Source organism: Sitophilus oryzae, unplaced genomic scaffold, assembly GCF_002938485.1.
Source record: "Sitophilus oryzae breed Bouriz unplaced genomic scaffold, Soryzae_2.0 scaffold_115_pilon_pilon, whole genome shotgun sequence".
NCBI lineage: Eukaryota > Metazoa > Arthropoda > Insecta > Coleoptera > Curculionidae > Sitophilus > Sitophilus oryzae.
In genome coordinates this window covers 38,582-54,520 of record NW_022145793.1, presented here as the reverse complement: position 1 = coordinate 54,520, position 15,939 = coordinate 38,582, and the positions used below count along the sequence as shown (strand labels likewise).

General features: G+C 32.1%; 3 protein-coding genes across 4 annotated transcripts in view; 2 read left to right on the top strand and 1 right to left on the bottom strand.

Annotated features, from left to right (window-relative positions):
- Positions 1 to 374: 374 nt before the first annotated feature.
- On the bottom strand, positions 375 to 5,149 carry LOC115887294 (RCC1-like G exchanging factor-like protein). 2 transcript variants are annotated; one of them, XM_030906687.1, is made up of 8 exons: positions 4,947 to 5,149; positions 4,739 to 4,890; positions 4,507 to 4,682; positions 4,193 to 4,411; positions 3,963 to 4,135; positions 1,129 to 1,290; positions 822 to 1,078; positions 375 to 466 (listed from the first exon to the last, which is right to left on the bottom strand). In XM_030906687.1, the coding sequence occupies exons 1-8, from the start codon at positions 5,065 to 5,067 to the stop codon at positions 389 to 391; spliced, it is 1,338 nt and encodes a 445-aa protein (XP_030762547.1). In that variant the 5' UTR covers positions 5,068 to 5,149; the 3' UTR covers positions 375 to 388. The 2 variants fall into 2 exon arrangements, with proteins under 2 accessions (XP_030762547.1, XP_030762553.1); XM_030906693.1 differs by having other exon boundaries at positions 4,739 to 4,882; positions 4,947 to 5,059.
- Positions 5,150 to 5,468: 319 nt separating this feature from the next.
- LOC115887306 (INO80 complex subunit B) lies at positions 5,469 to 6,823 on the top strand. The gene is made up of 2 exons (XM_030906703.1): positions 5,469 to 6,025; positions 6,191 to 6,823. Exons 1-2 carry the CDS (start codon positions 5,626 to 5,628, stop codon positions 6,592 to 6,594), a joined length of 804 nt encoding a protein of 267 aa, XP_030762563.1. The 5' UTR covers positions 5,469 to 5,625; the 3' UTR covers positions 6,595 to 6,823.
- Positions 6,824 to 13,260: 6,437 nt separating this feature from the next.
- The window catches only part of LOC115887508 (mucin-2-like), an 11,090-nt gene continuing 8,411 nt past the window's right edge, over positions 13,261 to 15,939 (top strand). The window contains exons 1-3 of the mRNA XM_030906976.1: positions 13,261 to 13,414; positions 13,732 to 13,770; positions 13,827 to 15,179. Coding sequence (XP_030762836.1) covers positions 13,351 to 13,414; positions 13,732 to 13,770; positions 13,827 to 15,179 — 1,456 coding nt within the window. The 5' untranslated portion in view covers positions 13,261 to 13,350. The remainder of the gene's footprint in view (positions 13,415 to 13,731; positions 13,771 to 13,826; positions 15,180 to 15,939) is intronic.

Sequence of the window (15,939 nt, the reverse complement as noted above, 5' to 3'; positions counted from 1 at the left end):
AAAGTCTTAAAAATAAACAATTCTTAACCATAACCCCAAAAAATGCAGATATCCTGTCAACTTTCTTTATTTTTTATTTATTCATTATTTTCATAGTGACGTCACAGGTGGTATGCGCGAACTGAACGAAATTGGATCCGCTATCGATCATACCTTGTATTCTTTGTACCATGGTTATAACCCATTCTTCTTCTTAACAGTATTTTTGGCATTTACACGTCGTACCACAGAATACAGAATTAAGCGTCTTCACTCTTATCATACTATCTTAAAAAGAAGAAATTAGACCTGAGCAGAAGTATCGACAAAAATATATCGATATATCTTAGAGCTTTTGATTTTACAAAGAAAAAAAAAATAAAACAATTTTAATACAAATATAATTTATTTAAATAAATGGATCACATAATGCTATCGTATGGTCAATCCCGCAATAAACATTCGTTACGTGACCACCTAGAGATACCTAAAAACAAAATATAAATATACGTGTGATCGAAAAAAAAACGGCGTCAAAGACGTCTGGGGAATTAGAATCAATAATAATTTTGGCGAGGTCAACCTCTAGCGTCGTTTACTCAAAATTAACATAAAACTTGTCAAAAATTAACACTAATTAAGGTACTATTTAAAAATCATTTTTAATCAATATAAAAATAAATTACAACCCTTCTTAAGGCCAACTGACAGTAAGAGCCATTAAACAAATAAAGAAGATTACGGGCCAAGTAAATGACGTCTAGGGCTCGACCTCGCCAAGATTATCGTTTATAATCATTTCTCGGCCGTCTTCGACGGCGTTTTTTTCGATCGAATCGTACCTTCAACGGAAAATGCTGATCTTTTTCATTGCCCAATCCCAGACAACAGTCCTTATTTCTTCCCCAGGTAAACAAATCTCCAAAATTTGTTACAGCTGCTGCATGATACAAACCACAAGTAATATCTTTAACTTTGCACGTTGGCTGAAAGTCGTTAGTTCCTAGTAAAGTTTCTGGAATTTTTAGGGGCTTTTTAGTTAACTGGACTGGTCCCAAACCCAGCAGTCCATAACCCCAAACATAGACTTCACCCTTCTCTAATGAAGAAAAAATTATATAAAGTAAAAAAAAGAAATTTAGTCGTCACCATTAAGAGCTAAGCAAAACGATCCTCCACTTGCAACACTCTTAATTTTTCCGATAGGATTTAACATTGCAATATGTGTAGGGTTTGATAATTGTTGATCGTTATTTGGCAGTGTAATTTGACCATATTCTGTATTACCCCATCCAAATGCATCACCTTTCTCTGCAAAAAAAAATATATAAATAAAAAACAGTGTGTACCATAGACTTAAAATAAAATATAGACTGAGCATCTCATTCATAAATAGCTGGAACATGCGGTCAGACAATGTCTTGTTATTGTTGTGTTATTGTTTTAGGTAATAACGAGTGCGACACGAGCGATAGACAGGTTGTCTCTGTCGTAACGGTCGTTCCCTGACGACTCTGCCGAGAAACACAACACTGTCTTTCATTTCTCAAGTACACCTGAACTCTCCGTATCATAGCCGGGTAATTTTTTTATATTTTATTAAGATATTTTCAAATAAAAAAACAAGATTTAGTATGTTAGTATATGACATAAATTAGGATTGATTGACGCGTTCAATTGTTTTTGGTCACTTCCTGTTTCACCGGAAATGTCTATAACTTTTAATTTTTAAACGGCACCCTCGGTATATTTCTACTTTATTCGATAGAAAATGACACCCTGGATAGAATGACATATCATATGTCAACTTTTGACATTTTCGCATATGATTTAATTGTAATTGTAACAAGCGGTTCATAACGACAATTTGACTCGAAATACCAAGCGTGTGGTATCAATATATTCATAAAAAAATGCTTTTTCCAAATATGCTAATGAGTCACCCTTATTCCATTTAAGAAAATTGACATATGTATGATTAAAAATACGATTTGTACATCTTTTAACCGGCCTAGACAAGACACGGAACCCATTAGACGATCAAAACTATTTTTCCAAGGCTCCTTGATTAAAACTTAGTGTTTTTAACAACACCATGGCACCCTGCATTGAAATTTAAAATACGATTTGTTTTTAAGCGACAATGTCAAAAGTTGACATATGATATGTTATTCTATTCAGAGTGTCATTTTTTATCGAATAAAGTAGCAATATACCGAGGGTGCCTTTAAAAATCAAAAGATGTCATCATTTCGGTGAAACAGGAAGAGACCAAAAACAATTGAATACGTCAATAAATCCTAATTTATGTCATATACCTACTAACATACAAATCTGTTTTTTATCTGAAAAAATAAAAAGTTATAGGGGTGAGCCACTTTTGAGACGACCCGGTATATTAAAAAATATTGTTTCATCATGTAATATCATTTTAAAATTCTTGTATGTTATTTTAGATTCTGAAGATTATTTTAGAATAAACCGGAATATATTTTTATTTAAAACATTATTAATTATTAACAGGGTTATAATTATGATTTTGTTACAATGTAAGTAAGTAAATAATGTAATGTAAGAGAAAAAATTCAGATTTTACATTTTACTAAAATATTATCTAAATAAGCGCCTTTCTACAACAACGCCACTGATTCCTAATGGGTAAATTGAGAGTTGCCTACCTGTCGAAAGTCGTTTCAAGACTTAAATGGATTATTTAAGTCAAATTTCTTGCAAATTTGGCACTGGCGAACCATATTTTATAGTTCTTCAACAGAAAAAGTCAATAAAATAAACACTTAAGGACTACAAGCTAAGAAAATGGGTTAATATAGCCGGGGACATAGCGGCAACAAGGCTTTACCGCACACGTGCGACGCGTACTACAAGGTAATAATGAATGAATAGGCTCCCTCGCCTCTAATCGGTGTTGTCATATTGTAAAGAACTTATCCTTTTTAAACAGTATTCGACTTATAATTTAGTAGTATAAGGACTATTTAATACATCTATGGAATATTAAAACCTACTTTATTAAACTGTAGTATTAATATCTCAATATATGTGTATAAGAAGAAAAAAAAATATTGATAATATTAAAGACGTGATAACATAGGCTGGATGAGGAAGGCTCGGTCGACTCTACCCAGAAGTAAACATGTGTACAAAAAAGATTGTTTGACCGCATTGAGATGTAAATAGTGTAGTCTATATTTTATTTTAAGTCTATGGTGTGTACATTATGTATGCATATTTGAAATGAAACTTCTTACTAGCAGCTATTAAATTGAAGGTTTTGAAGGAAATGTTTGAATAACTGACATATAATGCTTTTTTAATATAAATATTATTTTCAATTTATTTCTGAAATCTGTACATTTTCTGTTTCCTCAATAGCCAGCAAATTTTGTGGGATACCACCCAAAATACACACTTTTATACAAATGCCTGATAATCTTCTTCTTCTTGTTTCACGATGACCACGCGCCTTTCGACGGCCAGTCAGAGTCTAAAATGCCTGATAATGTTAATGCTTACATTTATTTAAAAAGATAAAACATTTTGAACCTAACCAACAATCCGTACTTATAGTGGTTTACAGTAATTTTGTTAAATTATACGAATATTCTCGTTGATTATTGGTTTGAAATAAATATGACAATGTCCTCCAATGAGAATGCGAGTTGCTGAACTCTAATAATTCTAATTCTGAGCTAGCCAATGAGCTAGATGCTTTACCTAGACCGATATTCAGAAGCTACAAACCGATTGACGAAAATATGCATGAAAATTTACTTTCCAGCACACAACCAGAGGATATTGGTACACAGGTACACTAACAAGATTATTATAATGCTTTTCTTTGCTTTAAATCAAATATTTTTCAGTGTCATCGCGATCCTTACCATTTTTTACTCTCACCGCGGGTATAGAAGTTTCACTTCAATAAATCCTTTTATTAAATGAATACAAAATTATATTGTTACCATTTATAGCCATAACAAAATCAGATCTGGAAGCCAGTTTAACAATTTTTTCATTTTCAATGTCTCCTCTAACTTTAGCCAGTTCTTCGGTATTATTGTAGTGTCCTAAACCAGTCTGTCCATCGGCACCCCAACCGCAAGAATAAACTGATCCATCTTCTGTTAGAAATAAACTAGAACAAACAATTTTGAAACACAAACAAACAAGTTTTAGTCATATTTCTATTTACCTATGGTCCTGTCCAGCCTCTATATCACAGATTTTGCTTCCATCGATATCTGGAATGTGATTTACGAAGTTACTTCTGAGATAATCCTCATTTTCTATGATTTTTCTTCCACATTGTCCATAACTATTATTTCCCATTGTAAAAACACCTTCTTCGGTAAGAACTAATGTGTGTGCTCTTCCAGCAACTACTTTTAGAACTTTTGAGTGCTCTGGATCTCTAAATATATTACAACATATTATATCTATTACTTTTCTCAATATATCATGCATAAAAGAATTTAAAATATAACTAATAGATATGTATATGTTTACCTGAAGGGCAAGTGTATTGGTTGAGGATAAAATATTACCTCTAAAGGATGTCCATTTCTAACCTCGTGATATCCTATTTGGCAATCTGTGTTTAAACCTGTTCCATAAAGTTTTACATTTGTTTCACTATATATCGCAAAAATAGAAAATCCAAACCCGGCTGCAGCACTTAAAACCTGCACATTTTATTTTCTTTAAATATGAATCACTGAATAATATATTTTAAGTTTACCTCAAACCTTTCTCCAACATACATTCGTTTTGGATAACGCAGGGACAATACTTCTTTATCAATTAAACCTTTCAATCCTAAAGCTCCCGTTTGAGCGTTGCCCCAAGTAAACACTCGTTTGTATGTGTCTTTACTGGGAGAATACTGAAAAACTTTATTTAAAAAATTACTTAACTTTAGAGTATTTTAAATTCGAAAGTTTGTTTACCCGGGAGTTCATCTGCTTTTTTTGGATTTATAGGATATTTTCGTTTAACGCCCCTTAAGAATTGTTTATTTAGGTGGTGTATATGTTTGTGAAACTGTTGTATTGGATTTATTCTGTTCATTTTTTGTTAAATTATAGAACTTTAAAAATTAAATCTTTTAAATGCACAAAAATAGGAAAATAGGTTAGTTGTTGAACGATTTCTTCTTCTTATCAGTTTAAAGGCCTTTAGCTACCAGGACTATACAGATCATAAATAAGATAGATACTTAAATAACAACTTATAAGTCTAATTCGCGAACAAGAATGAGTAATAAAGGGGATGAGCGAGTAAAAAACGGTATTTACGTGAGAAGCAATGGTGTTTTCAGCTCTAGAAGAAATCGATATATTTTTGTCGATAGTATTTTCAGCTCTAATTTCTTCTTTTTAGGATAGTGTATTTTGACAAGATGGCTACTTAGCCAGTGTAAATTAACATATTTTATTATATCCACTAATTCTGTTAAGAAGAAGATTTAATCCTTAACCCTATTTTTAATGTTTACATATTTCAAATACGATTTAAAGGGAAATAATTTATAAAATTGTTGTTTATATCAAACCAGAGAATAGTATCAAACGAAATAGAGCACTAGTTTAACAGGCACCAAATATAACCTTATAAATCAAGCTCAAAATGGATCCAGACGAATCTACTCCCAGAAAATCGAAAAAACCTAAATCAAAAAGACCGAAACCTGCACCTTCAGACGACGGATCTTCATCCAACGAATTAGTGATAGTTGATGAATCTTGTCCGATTAAAGCTCAACCGAAATTGCCTCTAAATAAAATGCCGGTAACCACTCCAACCACTAGTACGAATAATAAGAAAAGAAAGAAAAGGGACAGCGCTTCTAGTGATGAAGAACGTTGGCTCACGGCTATCGAATCGGGAAAACTGGAAGATGTAGATGATGAGCTTAAGAAAATCAAATCGAAAGACCCCGCCTTGATGACGGCCAGGCAAAGGGCTATGTACGATCGGGGTACAGAGGGTAACCCTTCAACACCTACTTTGATGTCTTTACCAACAGGTTAGTGCAATGCAAAACAGGTTGGTCTACAAAAGATACGGCCGTTTATGCCGCAAAAAACGTATATTTCGACGTAGATGAAACGTAGATTTGAAGTTAAATCATTAAAAATCTCACTCATATTTTTTCTGGGTTTTTAATTGTGTTTATTTTTAATATTTTTAGGATACAAGGAAAAAGTAATGACAGCTGAAGCTATTCAAAAGGCAGCAATTAAGTCACTTAAAAGAAAACAGTTAGCTGACGAAAAAAGGGAAAAAGACAAGAAAAAAACGATGGAACGCTTGCTGAAAAAGCAAGATTCCAAAGCCGGGAAACAAACCAAACAAAAAACAACAAGAACAAACGCTCCTTTAATTATTTACAGACAGAACAACGATATTACAATGCTGTCTTTGCCTGAGGGTGTAGACTTTCCTTTAAAGGCTAGTATAGCTCCAGAACCTAAAAAACCAGAACTCTGTGGAATGAATTGTGGAAACTTTAAAAAGTATAATTGTTCAAGGACTGGTGTTCCATTGTGTAGTTTAGAGTGTTACAAAAATAATATTTCTAATAGAATCTTATAATAAAGTTAAGTGATATAGTAGGTTCCTGTTAAGTTCTAAGTTCTCTACACACTGTTGTAGGACCCTGTATATAAGAACTTATAAAATTGATAAAATTCTAAGTGTTGACTTACACAGTAAGTTAATATGACAGGAATTTTAACAAATAATATTTTTTTTTAAGAACTGATTGTAAATGTACATAAAATATTTGTGATTTTGTATATACCTAAATAGAGATAAGCCTTAATTGGTATTTATTTATTTATAATATATAGATAGAGTAATACTGAGCGTGGAATTCTTTAAAATGCTGACCTGCGAAAGTATTTCTTCATTGTTATAGATAAAAAAAGAATTAAATTTTTCCTAAAATATTTTTAAATGTTTATTTAAAATTAGATTGTGAACATTGTAATTTTAAAAGAATATCTTATAAAAATATATAGGATATTATCGAGAGTATTTTTGGAAAATGTTTTTCCCTTGCAATCCGATTCGTTCAATTGAATCGTGGCCAGCACGGAACCATAACATTTGAACGATGAGCCGTAAAAAAGATGCGTGAGAATTGTATCGGATCACAATGCGATCGTGCGTTTGAAGAGTCGTGAAAATTGATTCATTGCTTACAATACGGTTCCTTCAACTGAATCGTGGCCAGCACGGATCCATAAGATTTGAACGATGAGCCGTAAAAAAGAATCGTGAGAATTGAATCGGATCACAATGCGATCGTGCGTTCAAAGAGTCGTGGAAATTGATTCATTGCTTACAATACGGTTCGTTCAACTGAATCGTGGCCAGCACGGATCCATAATATTTCAATTGAATCGTGTGATTCGATTCACTAAAAAGAATCGTAATGCCCATCACTTAGTTCTTCCTGTTACATCGCTAAACAAATTATTAGTTATCTTCCTAAACACAATCGATTCCAAAGGTTTTCAAATTTGGTAAACAGAGATAAACTGTACTCTGTGTTCTAATCAAAATCTTAATAAAAATTTAATAGCTATAGATAATAATTCAGCAAACTTGAAGTGCCGACTTAAATATTAATAGGTATAGTTCAATATATTTAGTATTAATCCTTTAATTGACAATATTCAATATCCGTTGCATATTTTTACATACATAAATCAAAATAAAATTTTATTCATTTGAAACATGCATCTTATCTTAAGTGATTGAAGTTTATTCATTTGACGTAGATTGAGATAAATATATCAATATTCTCTCAACAACTATCAGTGGGGTATCCAATTTTTATCAATAAAACAAAAAATTTTGTTTATATATCTATATTGTCATATAATTTCTAATTATAATTGAAAATAATACTCTCTTATATTTTATTAATAACCTGTGACTATGTAATCTAATAAAAAATCGCGTCCAGTTGGCTTGGGAATGACGATCGATGCAAGCCATCGTTGTGAAAAAAACGGCGTTAAGTTTTTTTTTTCAATCGTATGATATTATATATAAACATAAATTTTTAATGTTTTGATTTAAATTCACTTAATGAGACACATGTAACTTTTTCGACAGTGGATACTTATTATTTGTAATGAATCACCCTGTATATTCTTCAGTATGATTAAGACATTTGAATTGAATTAGAATAAGTTACTTAGCTCATTATCGATTAGGATTAAGGCATTTAAGTATTATTCAAAATCTCTTAAGTAGAGTTAGGTATGAAGTGGAAATGAATTAGAATAATAACAAGGCTTAAATACATTTTTTAAGTGTATTGTTAAGCGTTATTTAATTATATTAATATTATAATAAGTCAATAATAAGTATTAGAATTAATCAGAATATAAAATAATAGTTATTTACAGTACAAGTGTGTTTATGAACATGATTACAACAACGAGTGTGAACGAGTCGTAGACCAAGTCGTTCTAATCACACGAGTGTTGTAATCATGTTTAAACGCACGTGTCATGTACAACGTTTTATCCTTGTTTATATATTCTTAAAGTTGTTCAACCGACTAGACAAAATGTGCTGCCAACTGGAGGACAAATCGTGAACCTTTCGGGGCGGAGTCAAAAATATCGATTATTTTCGTTATTTTCCTCAGAGTAATGTAATAATATAGCTCGGGTTTCTGCAAACTTTAATAGTGATCAGATGATTAAGAAATTTAAACGAAACTTTTATTTTATTGTAAATTGTAAATTATTTTTGCCTGTTATTTAATACGGTTTAGAATTCTAAAGCGTATTAACAAAGAAATTATATTATTTCGATATGTTGGTACATTATTTATAATAATTTATGATAATGCTAATTGCTGTTGATTAATATTTAAAAAAAAGTTGCATACCTATTTTAATTTGATTTAATGCAGGTTTATAAAAGAAGCATTTCATTCTTAGATTATTTTATTCTAAATTGAGTGTTTTACGAATTTTACGATATTTTTTTTTGAAAACATAAACCTTTTTACAGTTTTGATGCCAACTAATTGGCATGGTATTATTGGTATGGAAATTAGTCAAGAAAGAAAAGAATTGGCTATAACTTGTAATTTTTCGAAAAAAACATATTTTACCTATATCGCTGAAGCTTTTACCTATATCACAACCAGAAAACCAAAATTATATGATAACGCACTTTTCAACGAAGTTGAAGGAAGATATAGTGTATCTATCACAATACTTAATAGAATTACTACAATTAGAAGAAAAACAAAAAGAAAAAATACCCAAATACCTTCACCTACTACTCTTCTACAAAATAAACTAATATAATCTCTTATAAAAAAACTACACAACTACTTCTTGTATTCTACACTGAAAAAATTATCAAACTTACTAATTAATCAAACAAAAGGAAAAAATAACCAAATTATCCCTTCACCTACTACTTATAACTACAAAATAATAAACTATAAAAACACTACTAAACTATTTCTGGTATTCTACACTAAACATTATAATTATACTTAATAAAATTAATCTAATTTTACACTACAACCACTACAACTACAAAGAAATAAGAACATTTTTTAAAACTAGAAGAAACAGAACTTCGATACGTGCGACCAGTATAATAGATCAAGCGGACAAAGAATATAAAATACTTTAAAAATGTGCATTCAGAAAGAAAAAATATCTCGAAAATGATCTAAACAAACATTTTTTTTTCTTATCATGGAAAAGCATCGGTCTCGTCGGCCTTGCGGAATTTGTCGGGTATTTACAATGGTCGAATTGTATATAATTACCAGGTTTTATACCATATCTAATAGACAAAAAGTATCTGGGCTATTAGTAACCAATTGGCACAGTCCGAAAATTATCGATTTTTATTTTCTCTGTTTTTATTGGTCGCTTCAAAATTCAAATTCAGAGTAACAAAAAATGTTTTTCTGTAGTAAAAGACCGTGAAATACGCCCCGCCACCTGGTGCTTTACATCCATAAACGTCTTAGGTTGAGCTACTTTAAAAATTCATATACAAGGGTTTTATCTACAACCGAAAAATAAGAAAATGCTGTTTTAATTTTCGTTTATTAAGCCCCATACTCACACTTCGCTACTTCACTTCCTTCCTTCGTCGCGTCCCTTCGTCCACAAATCTTATATTTACTATGGGAAATGTCGATTTTATGCGACTGTGTGTTCCTTCGTTCCTTCGTCGAAACGCTCCTTCGTCCGTTTACTTCCTCGAAACGCTCCTTCCCCGTACCGCAAACCCGTACTGTTGGTTTTTGGAGGAAGTAGAAAAGGAATTATCACGAACACAAAAAAATATTAAAATATATAAATCGATCTTGGATTTCATTCGTAGATGATTTCTTGATTTGGCAGTACGTCTGTACAGGGTGTCCCATTTTCGTATGTTTTGCAGGGTTTCTCGTTTATGAGTCGAGATACAAAGATGCGGTTTTCACATTACGCTGTTACTTTTTTATGAAACGAACGATGCTACATACAGATATGTCCTAGTTCTCTTACTTCCTAAAATACAGGGCGAATCTGAAATTATTGCATTTTTCGATCCCCTTTGTATCATAACTTATCGAAAAGGTGAAAACGATCTCCCGTACAGTTTTTCACGTAGAATGCAGTGACATAACTATTTCTTCGTTGGAATCTGTCTTTTTTAAATTGACTAAAACTTATATGTTTTTTAAATGCGATATTTTGTATATTATTTTATTTTCCTTGTTACGGGCTTTCTAAAATACTTATTTTCATAAACGGGGTAAAAATGCATTATTTAACTTTATTACATAGTCGGTCGGTTTAAATTAGGTAATCAAAACAATCAACTAATTTATTCGACGTAAAATGTTGGTTATTGGCATGTTATTTAAAAGCAGCACAAGTTCAGTTTCCGTGTAGTTTATCAAGATATCACGATGCAAAGCAAAATTATCTGATAAAATTAAGTTAAATAAAATAAGAGCCGTTTAACAGTTTAGCAGTACCTAAGTAAATAAATATAGAGTATATTATAATTTTAGAAAGCTCATAACAAGGCAAATAAAATAAAAAATAATATATAGAGTGTCCTGTTTAAAAAAAGAGCATAAGTTTGAGTCATTTTTCGAAATAGACAGTTCCGAACGAAGAACTAGTTTCGTCACTGCATTCTACCTGAAAAACGAGACACGGGCTAGGTTATCAAAAAATGCAAAAATTTCTACTAATTAAAAAATAAAAAGTAAAAGAAAGAAATAAGAAATAACCTTGAACTAAGAAGGCTAGGATAAATCTGTGTGTAGCATATTTAGTTTCATAATAAGTAGAACAATGATGTGAAAACGGCATCTTTATATCTCTACTCATAAACCAGAAACCCCATAAAACACACCAAAATGGGACATCCTGTACATCTAGCAATCGCCAGTCGATATAAAAATAATTCACACACAGTAGTCTAAAAAATGGAAGAAAAAAACAGTATTGTCTTCATATTTGGTTCATATTTATGTAATCGTAGCGACAAAAATAAAAAAAAATAGAAATAGTGTGCATGATGCCTTTACAAAAATATCTGAAGAAATGGGGATTGACATCAACGTTTAATTAGTATGTCATATTTCCTAGTTTCGATATAAATTATATAATAAACTTTACTCTATTGTTGACTCGCCTTGTACATTCATACTGATATATCTTGTACATGATACTGAAATAGTTGGATTTATTAAAAAAATATAAATATTATCAAAATTCAATTTTTATTTTTTACACGACAAAGAATTGCAGTTTTATAAAATAAAAATTATGCGCCTTTCGGATTTTTTAAAAATTTTAGAGGTTACTAGATATTTCGTAATAAACATGTAGCTGCTATATTAAAAATATTTTGTGGTGTGTTGTTGCATAATCGACTAATTTCCATGCATCGAATGGACGAAGGAAGGAAGCGAAAGGACGAAGGAACGCGAGGAAGTAAAGCGAGGAAGGGACGAAGGAGCGAAGTGTGAGTATGGGGCTTTGTCGTCCACCTTTAACTATGACATTTGTCACATTTTTGTTGTCACATTTTTAGTTGTTTTTCATTATTATAAAAACTAGTTGTGTTTTAGATCCATAACACCACTAGTTGTATTATGAATCTCATAAGGTAACTGAAATACTAAAAATAGTGAAGTAGTAATACTGAAAATAGTGTCCTAAGTGGACAATCAGCCGCTTGACTGCGCCCAACTTCAACTCAAGTCACAATTGAATGATTTCCTTTACAGGGGGTACAGATAAAAATAAGTAACAAAGTTCGTATAAATTTATGTCCTAAAATTCGTTTTAGAGATACAGAGTGTAGACGTTTCATTTTTATTTCGATTTTTTCAAAATAATTTCTGAGCGATATTTGGATGAAAATTGGTATCTGCGTGTTTTTTTGACACGAAAAATTCGATCTCCATATCAGTATGACTCCTACTTGTAGAGGACGCCACCTATATATTTTTTAGCTGTTTTGAAGAGTAATAACTTTTTGTCCGTACCTGTATTACACTACTGAGTGAAAAAATATACATTTTCGTCATTGTTTACGTAAAAAAATATCTTATCAATATGTTACTTATTTTTTGTCAATAGTGACATGTATTGACTATTTCCTTTCCAAATATCTTGAAAACCTTTGCTCGCAGCAATTTTTACAAAGAGGCCTTTTTTACGTAAACAATTACGGAAATGGATATTTTTTCACTCAGTAGTTCTATACCAAGCCGATATTTGCACAGTTCAAATCTTGCATGGGATTTCCTATGTTTCCAACGTCGACGTACCGTACGTATCAAAGACATATGGGAATGATTATTTTAATTTTGCTAAGAATTTATAAGATTAGTTTTTTAATACATACAACGGAAATTCCTTAAAAAATAACTTATAAAACACTAATACTTACGTAAAAAGCAAAATTAATTTTAAGTAAACAAGTTTCATTTTCAAGCACTAGATTATAATAGATAGTGTAGGATATAAGTGGCAGAAAAGTAAAAATTTACTTAATTTATTTTTAAAACTAGCTATATAGCAAGTATTATTTTTATTAGATTGTTACCACACTTATCTTAGTAAAATTTGAACAAGAGAATATAATGAGGATGTACCTAATAATGACCCTTTAGTTTTTTTAGTTTATTTATTAATTAATCAATGTAATTGTTTCAATTACATTGTCATTAAAACAATACGATTTTTAATTTCGTACGAGATAAAAATGATTAAGTAGATTCTTTACCTATATATTTGAAAAATTCTGTTTATAGTTTACATTTTGTCGGTGGCAAACTAAATGGCGATCTCTGTACGTTATAGTGTGTTATTGGTTTGTTGTCTAACACCAGTCGTATACTCGGGTAAGTTTTTAAACCCATTACTTAATGTATCTCGGATAAGGAATTTTCTATGGCTAGTTCACCAGAACACTCATCAATTATTTCAAAAAAGTACTATGGGTATTTCGCCACTTGTACTGTAAAAAAATCTACAAAATAAAGTTCTTGTAGAAACGTAGTTAAGACGTTTAACTTAACTTTTTTAACTTATTTATAATACTTGAATTGAATTAATGTTACTTAGCTCATTAGAGATATTAATAATTATAATAAAGCACTGTATATTTTTGAACTTATTTAATAAAAATCAATCAAAACATTCGTTTTTAATGTTTCAGCTGTTATTCGCCAACTCACTGACGACTATGAACCAGTTCGTAAGTTTTAAATAAGTTTAAGTTATTGAACTTCTTTCTGATAAAGTAATTTTTAGCTACCGATTGTCCTAAAACAGACGGCACAACGCCCACATATTTTCCCGCTGTAAATTGCTCAAAGTTCTGGGAATGTTCGAATGGAGTGCCGTACCTGTTTGAGTGTCCGGCTAGCCTGAATTTCGACGAAATTTTACACGTGTGCGATTCACCCAGTAAAGTAACATGTACCGGGTACGGTTGGTCCACAACTACAGCGGCGTCCGATGTAACTACTTCCACTAGTACACCTTCTACTACGACTAAGGCTCCAACAACTACAACTAGTACACCTTCAACTACTACTAAACCACCTACCACTACAACCAGTGCGCCTACAACTACTACTAGTACACCTTCAACTACAACTAGGCCGCCTACTACTACCAGCGCGCCTACAACTACTACTAGTACACCTTCAACTACTACTAAACCACCTACAACTACTACCAGTGCGCCTACAACTACTACTAGCACGACACCTTCAACTACAACTAGTGCCACCACAACTACTACTAAACCACCTACAACTACAACTAGCGCACCCACAACTACTACTAAACCACCTACAACTACAACTAGTGCCCCAACGACTACTACTAGGCCTCCTACTACCACCAGTGCGACTACAACTACTACTAGTACTCCTTCAACGACAACTAGACTACCTACAACTACAACTAGGCCACCACAGACCACAACTACCAATGTACCAACACATCCTGGTCCTGGACCAGATCCCGACCCGACTCCAAATCCTGGTCCTGAACCTGAACCAACTCATAATCCCGGTCCAGGGCCAGAACCCGAGCCAACGTTAGATCCTGGTCCAGGTCCACATCCCGATCCAGATCCAGATCCACATCCCGATCCAGAGCCAGATCCTAATCCAGAGCCTAACCCAGAACCAGATCCAAATCCAGAGCCTAATCCGGAGCCTAATCCAGAACCAGATCCAAATCCAGAGCCTAATCCGGAGCCTAATCCGGAACCAGATCCTAATCCAGAGCCTAATCCGGAGCCTAATCCGGAGCCTAATCCGGAACCAGAGCCTCAGCCGGGACCAGAGCCCAACAATCATCACGGTCATCACGATCACGGTGATAACAACCACGATAATCACGATGATAATCACGGTCATAACAATCATAATGACGATGGCAACCATCACCACCATGATAACAACAATCAGGATCATAATGGCAATCATGACAACCACGGTGAAAATCATAACGATAAGCATAACCACGGTCATAACAATGATAATCACAGTAGTAGCCATAACCATCATAATAACAACAATCAAGATCATAATGGTAAACATAAAAACCACGGTGAACATCATAATAACAACCATAATAACCATGGACATTAAGTATCAGAACTTTAATCTTACTACAGAGTGTGGTCACTTAAACCAGGAGGATCTTAAATTAATTAAATATATTTTCTCTTTTATTTGTTCTTAATTTGTTATACAAGTGAATAAATGTATTATAAAAATTTATGGAAGTATTTTTCATTAGATTTATACAGGGTAAAACTTTTTTATTATTGACATTTTGAGTAAAATACCTTCTTCATAAAAAAAATTGCTTGTTCTAAAATGGTTAATCCCCTTTTATACTTCTCCAAATTTCTATACCGTTTTTGAGAAAATAAAAAAGAATATGAAAATATGATTGAATTTCCCGAGGAGTGTCTCACTACCGGAATTACATGTACATTTTCTTGGCAGTCGCTGGCAGTCATTGGCAGTCTTACGGCAGTCATCTATAATAATTACATGGCAGTCATAGGCAGTCTTCTTCGCTCTGATTGGCAGTCGCTTGATAGTAACATGATATTTTGGCAGTACGTGTACATTTTTTACCCAAGGGAGACACCCCTCGGAATTTCCTATAGAAAGACCTAAATTATTAACCGTTAAAAATTTTGAAATATTCTAAAAATACAAGAAATGTTCTCATTTTTAATTCTCCATTTATTGAAAAAAATAATATACACGGTGTTACATTTAAAAAAACGAAGAAAATTTATTTCATTTTAGAAAGTTTATTTAGAATTTTGAACACTCTGTATGATTTAAGAATAGGATATTAGTAATACAAAACTGAACGAAGTATTACCGAT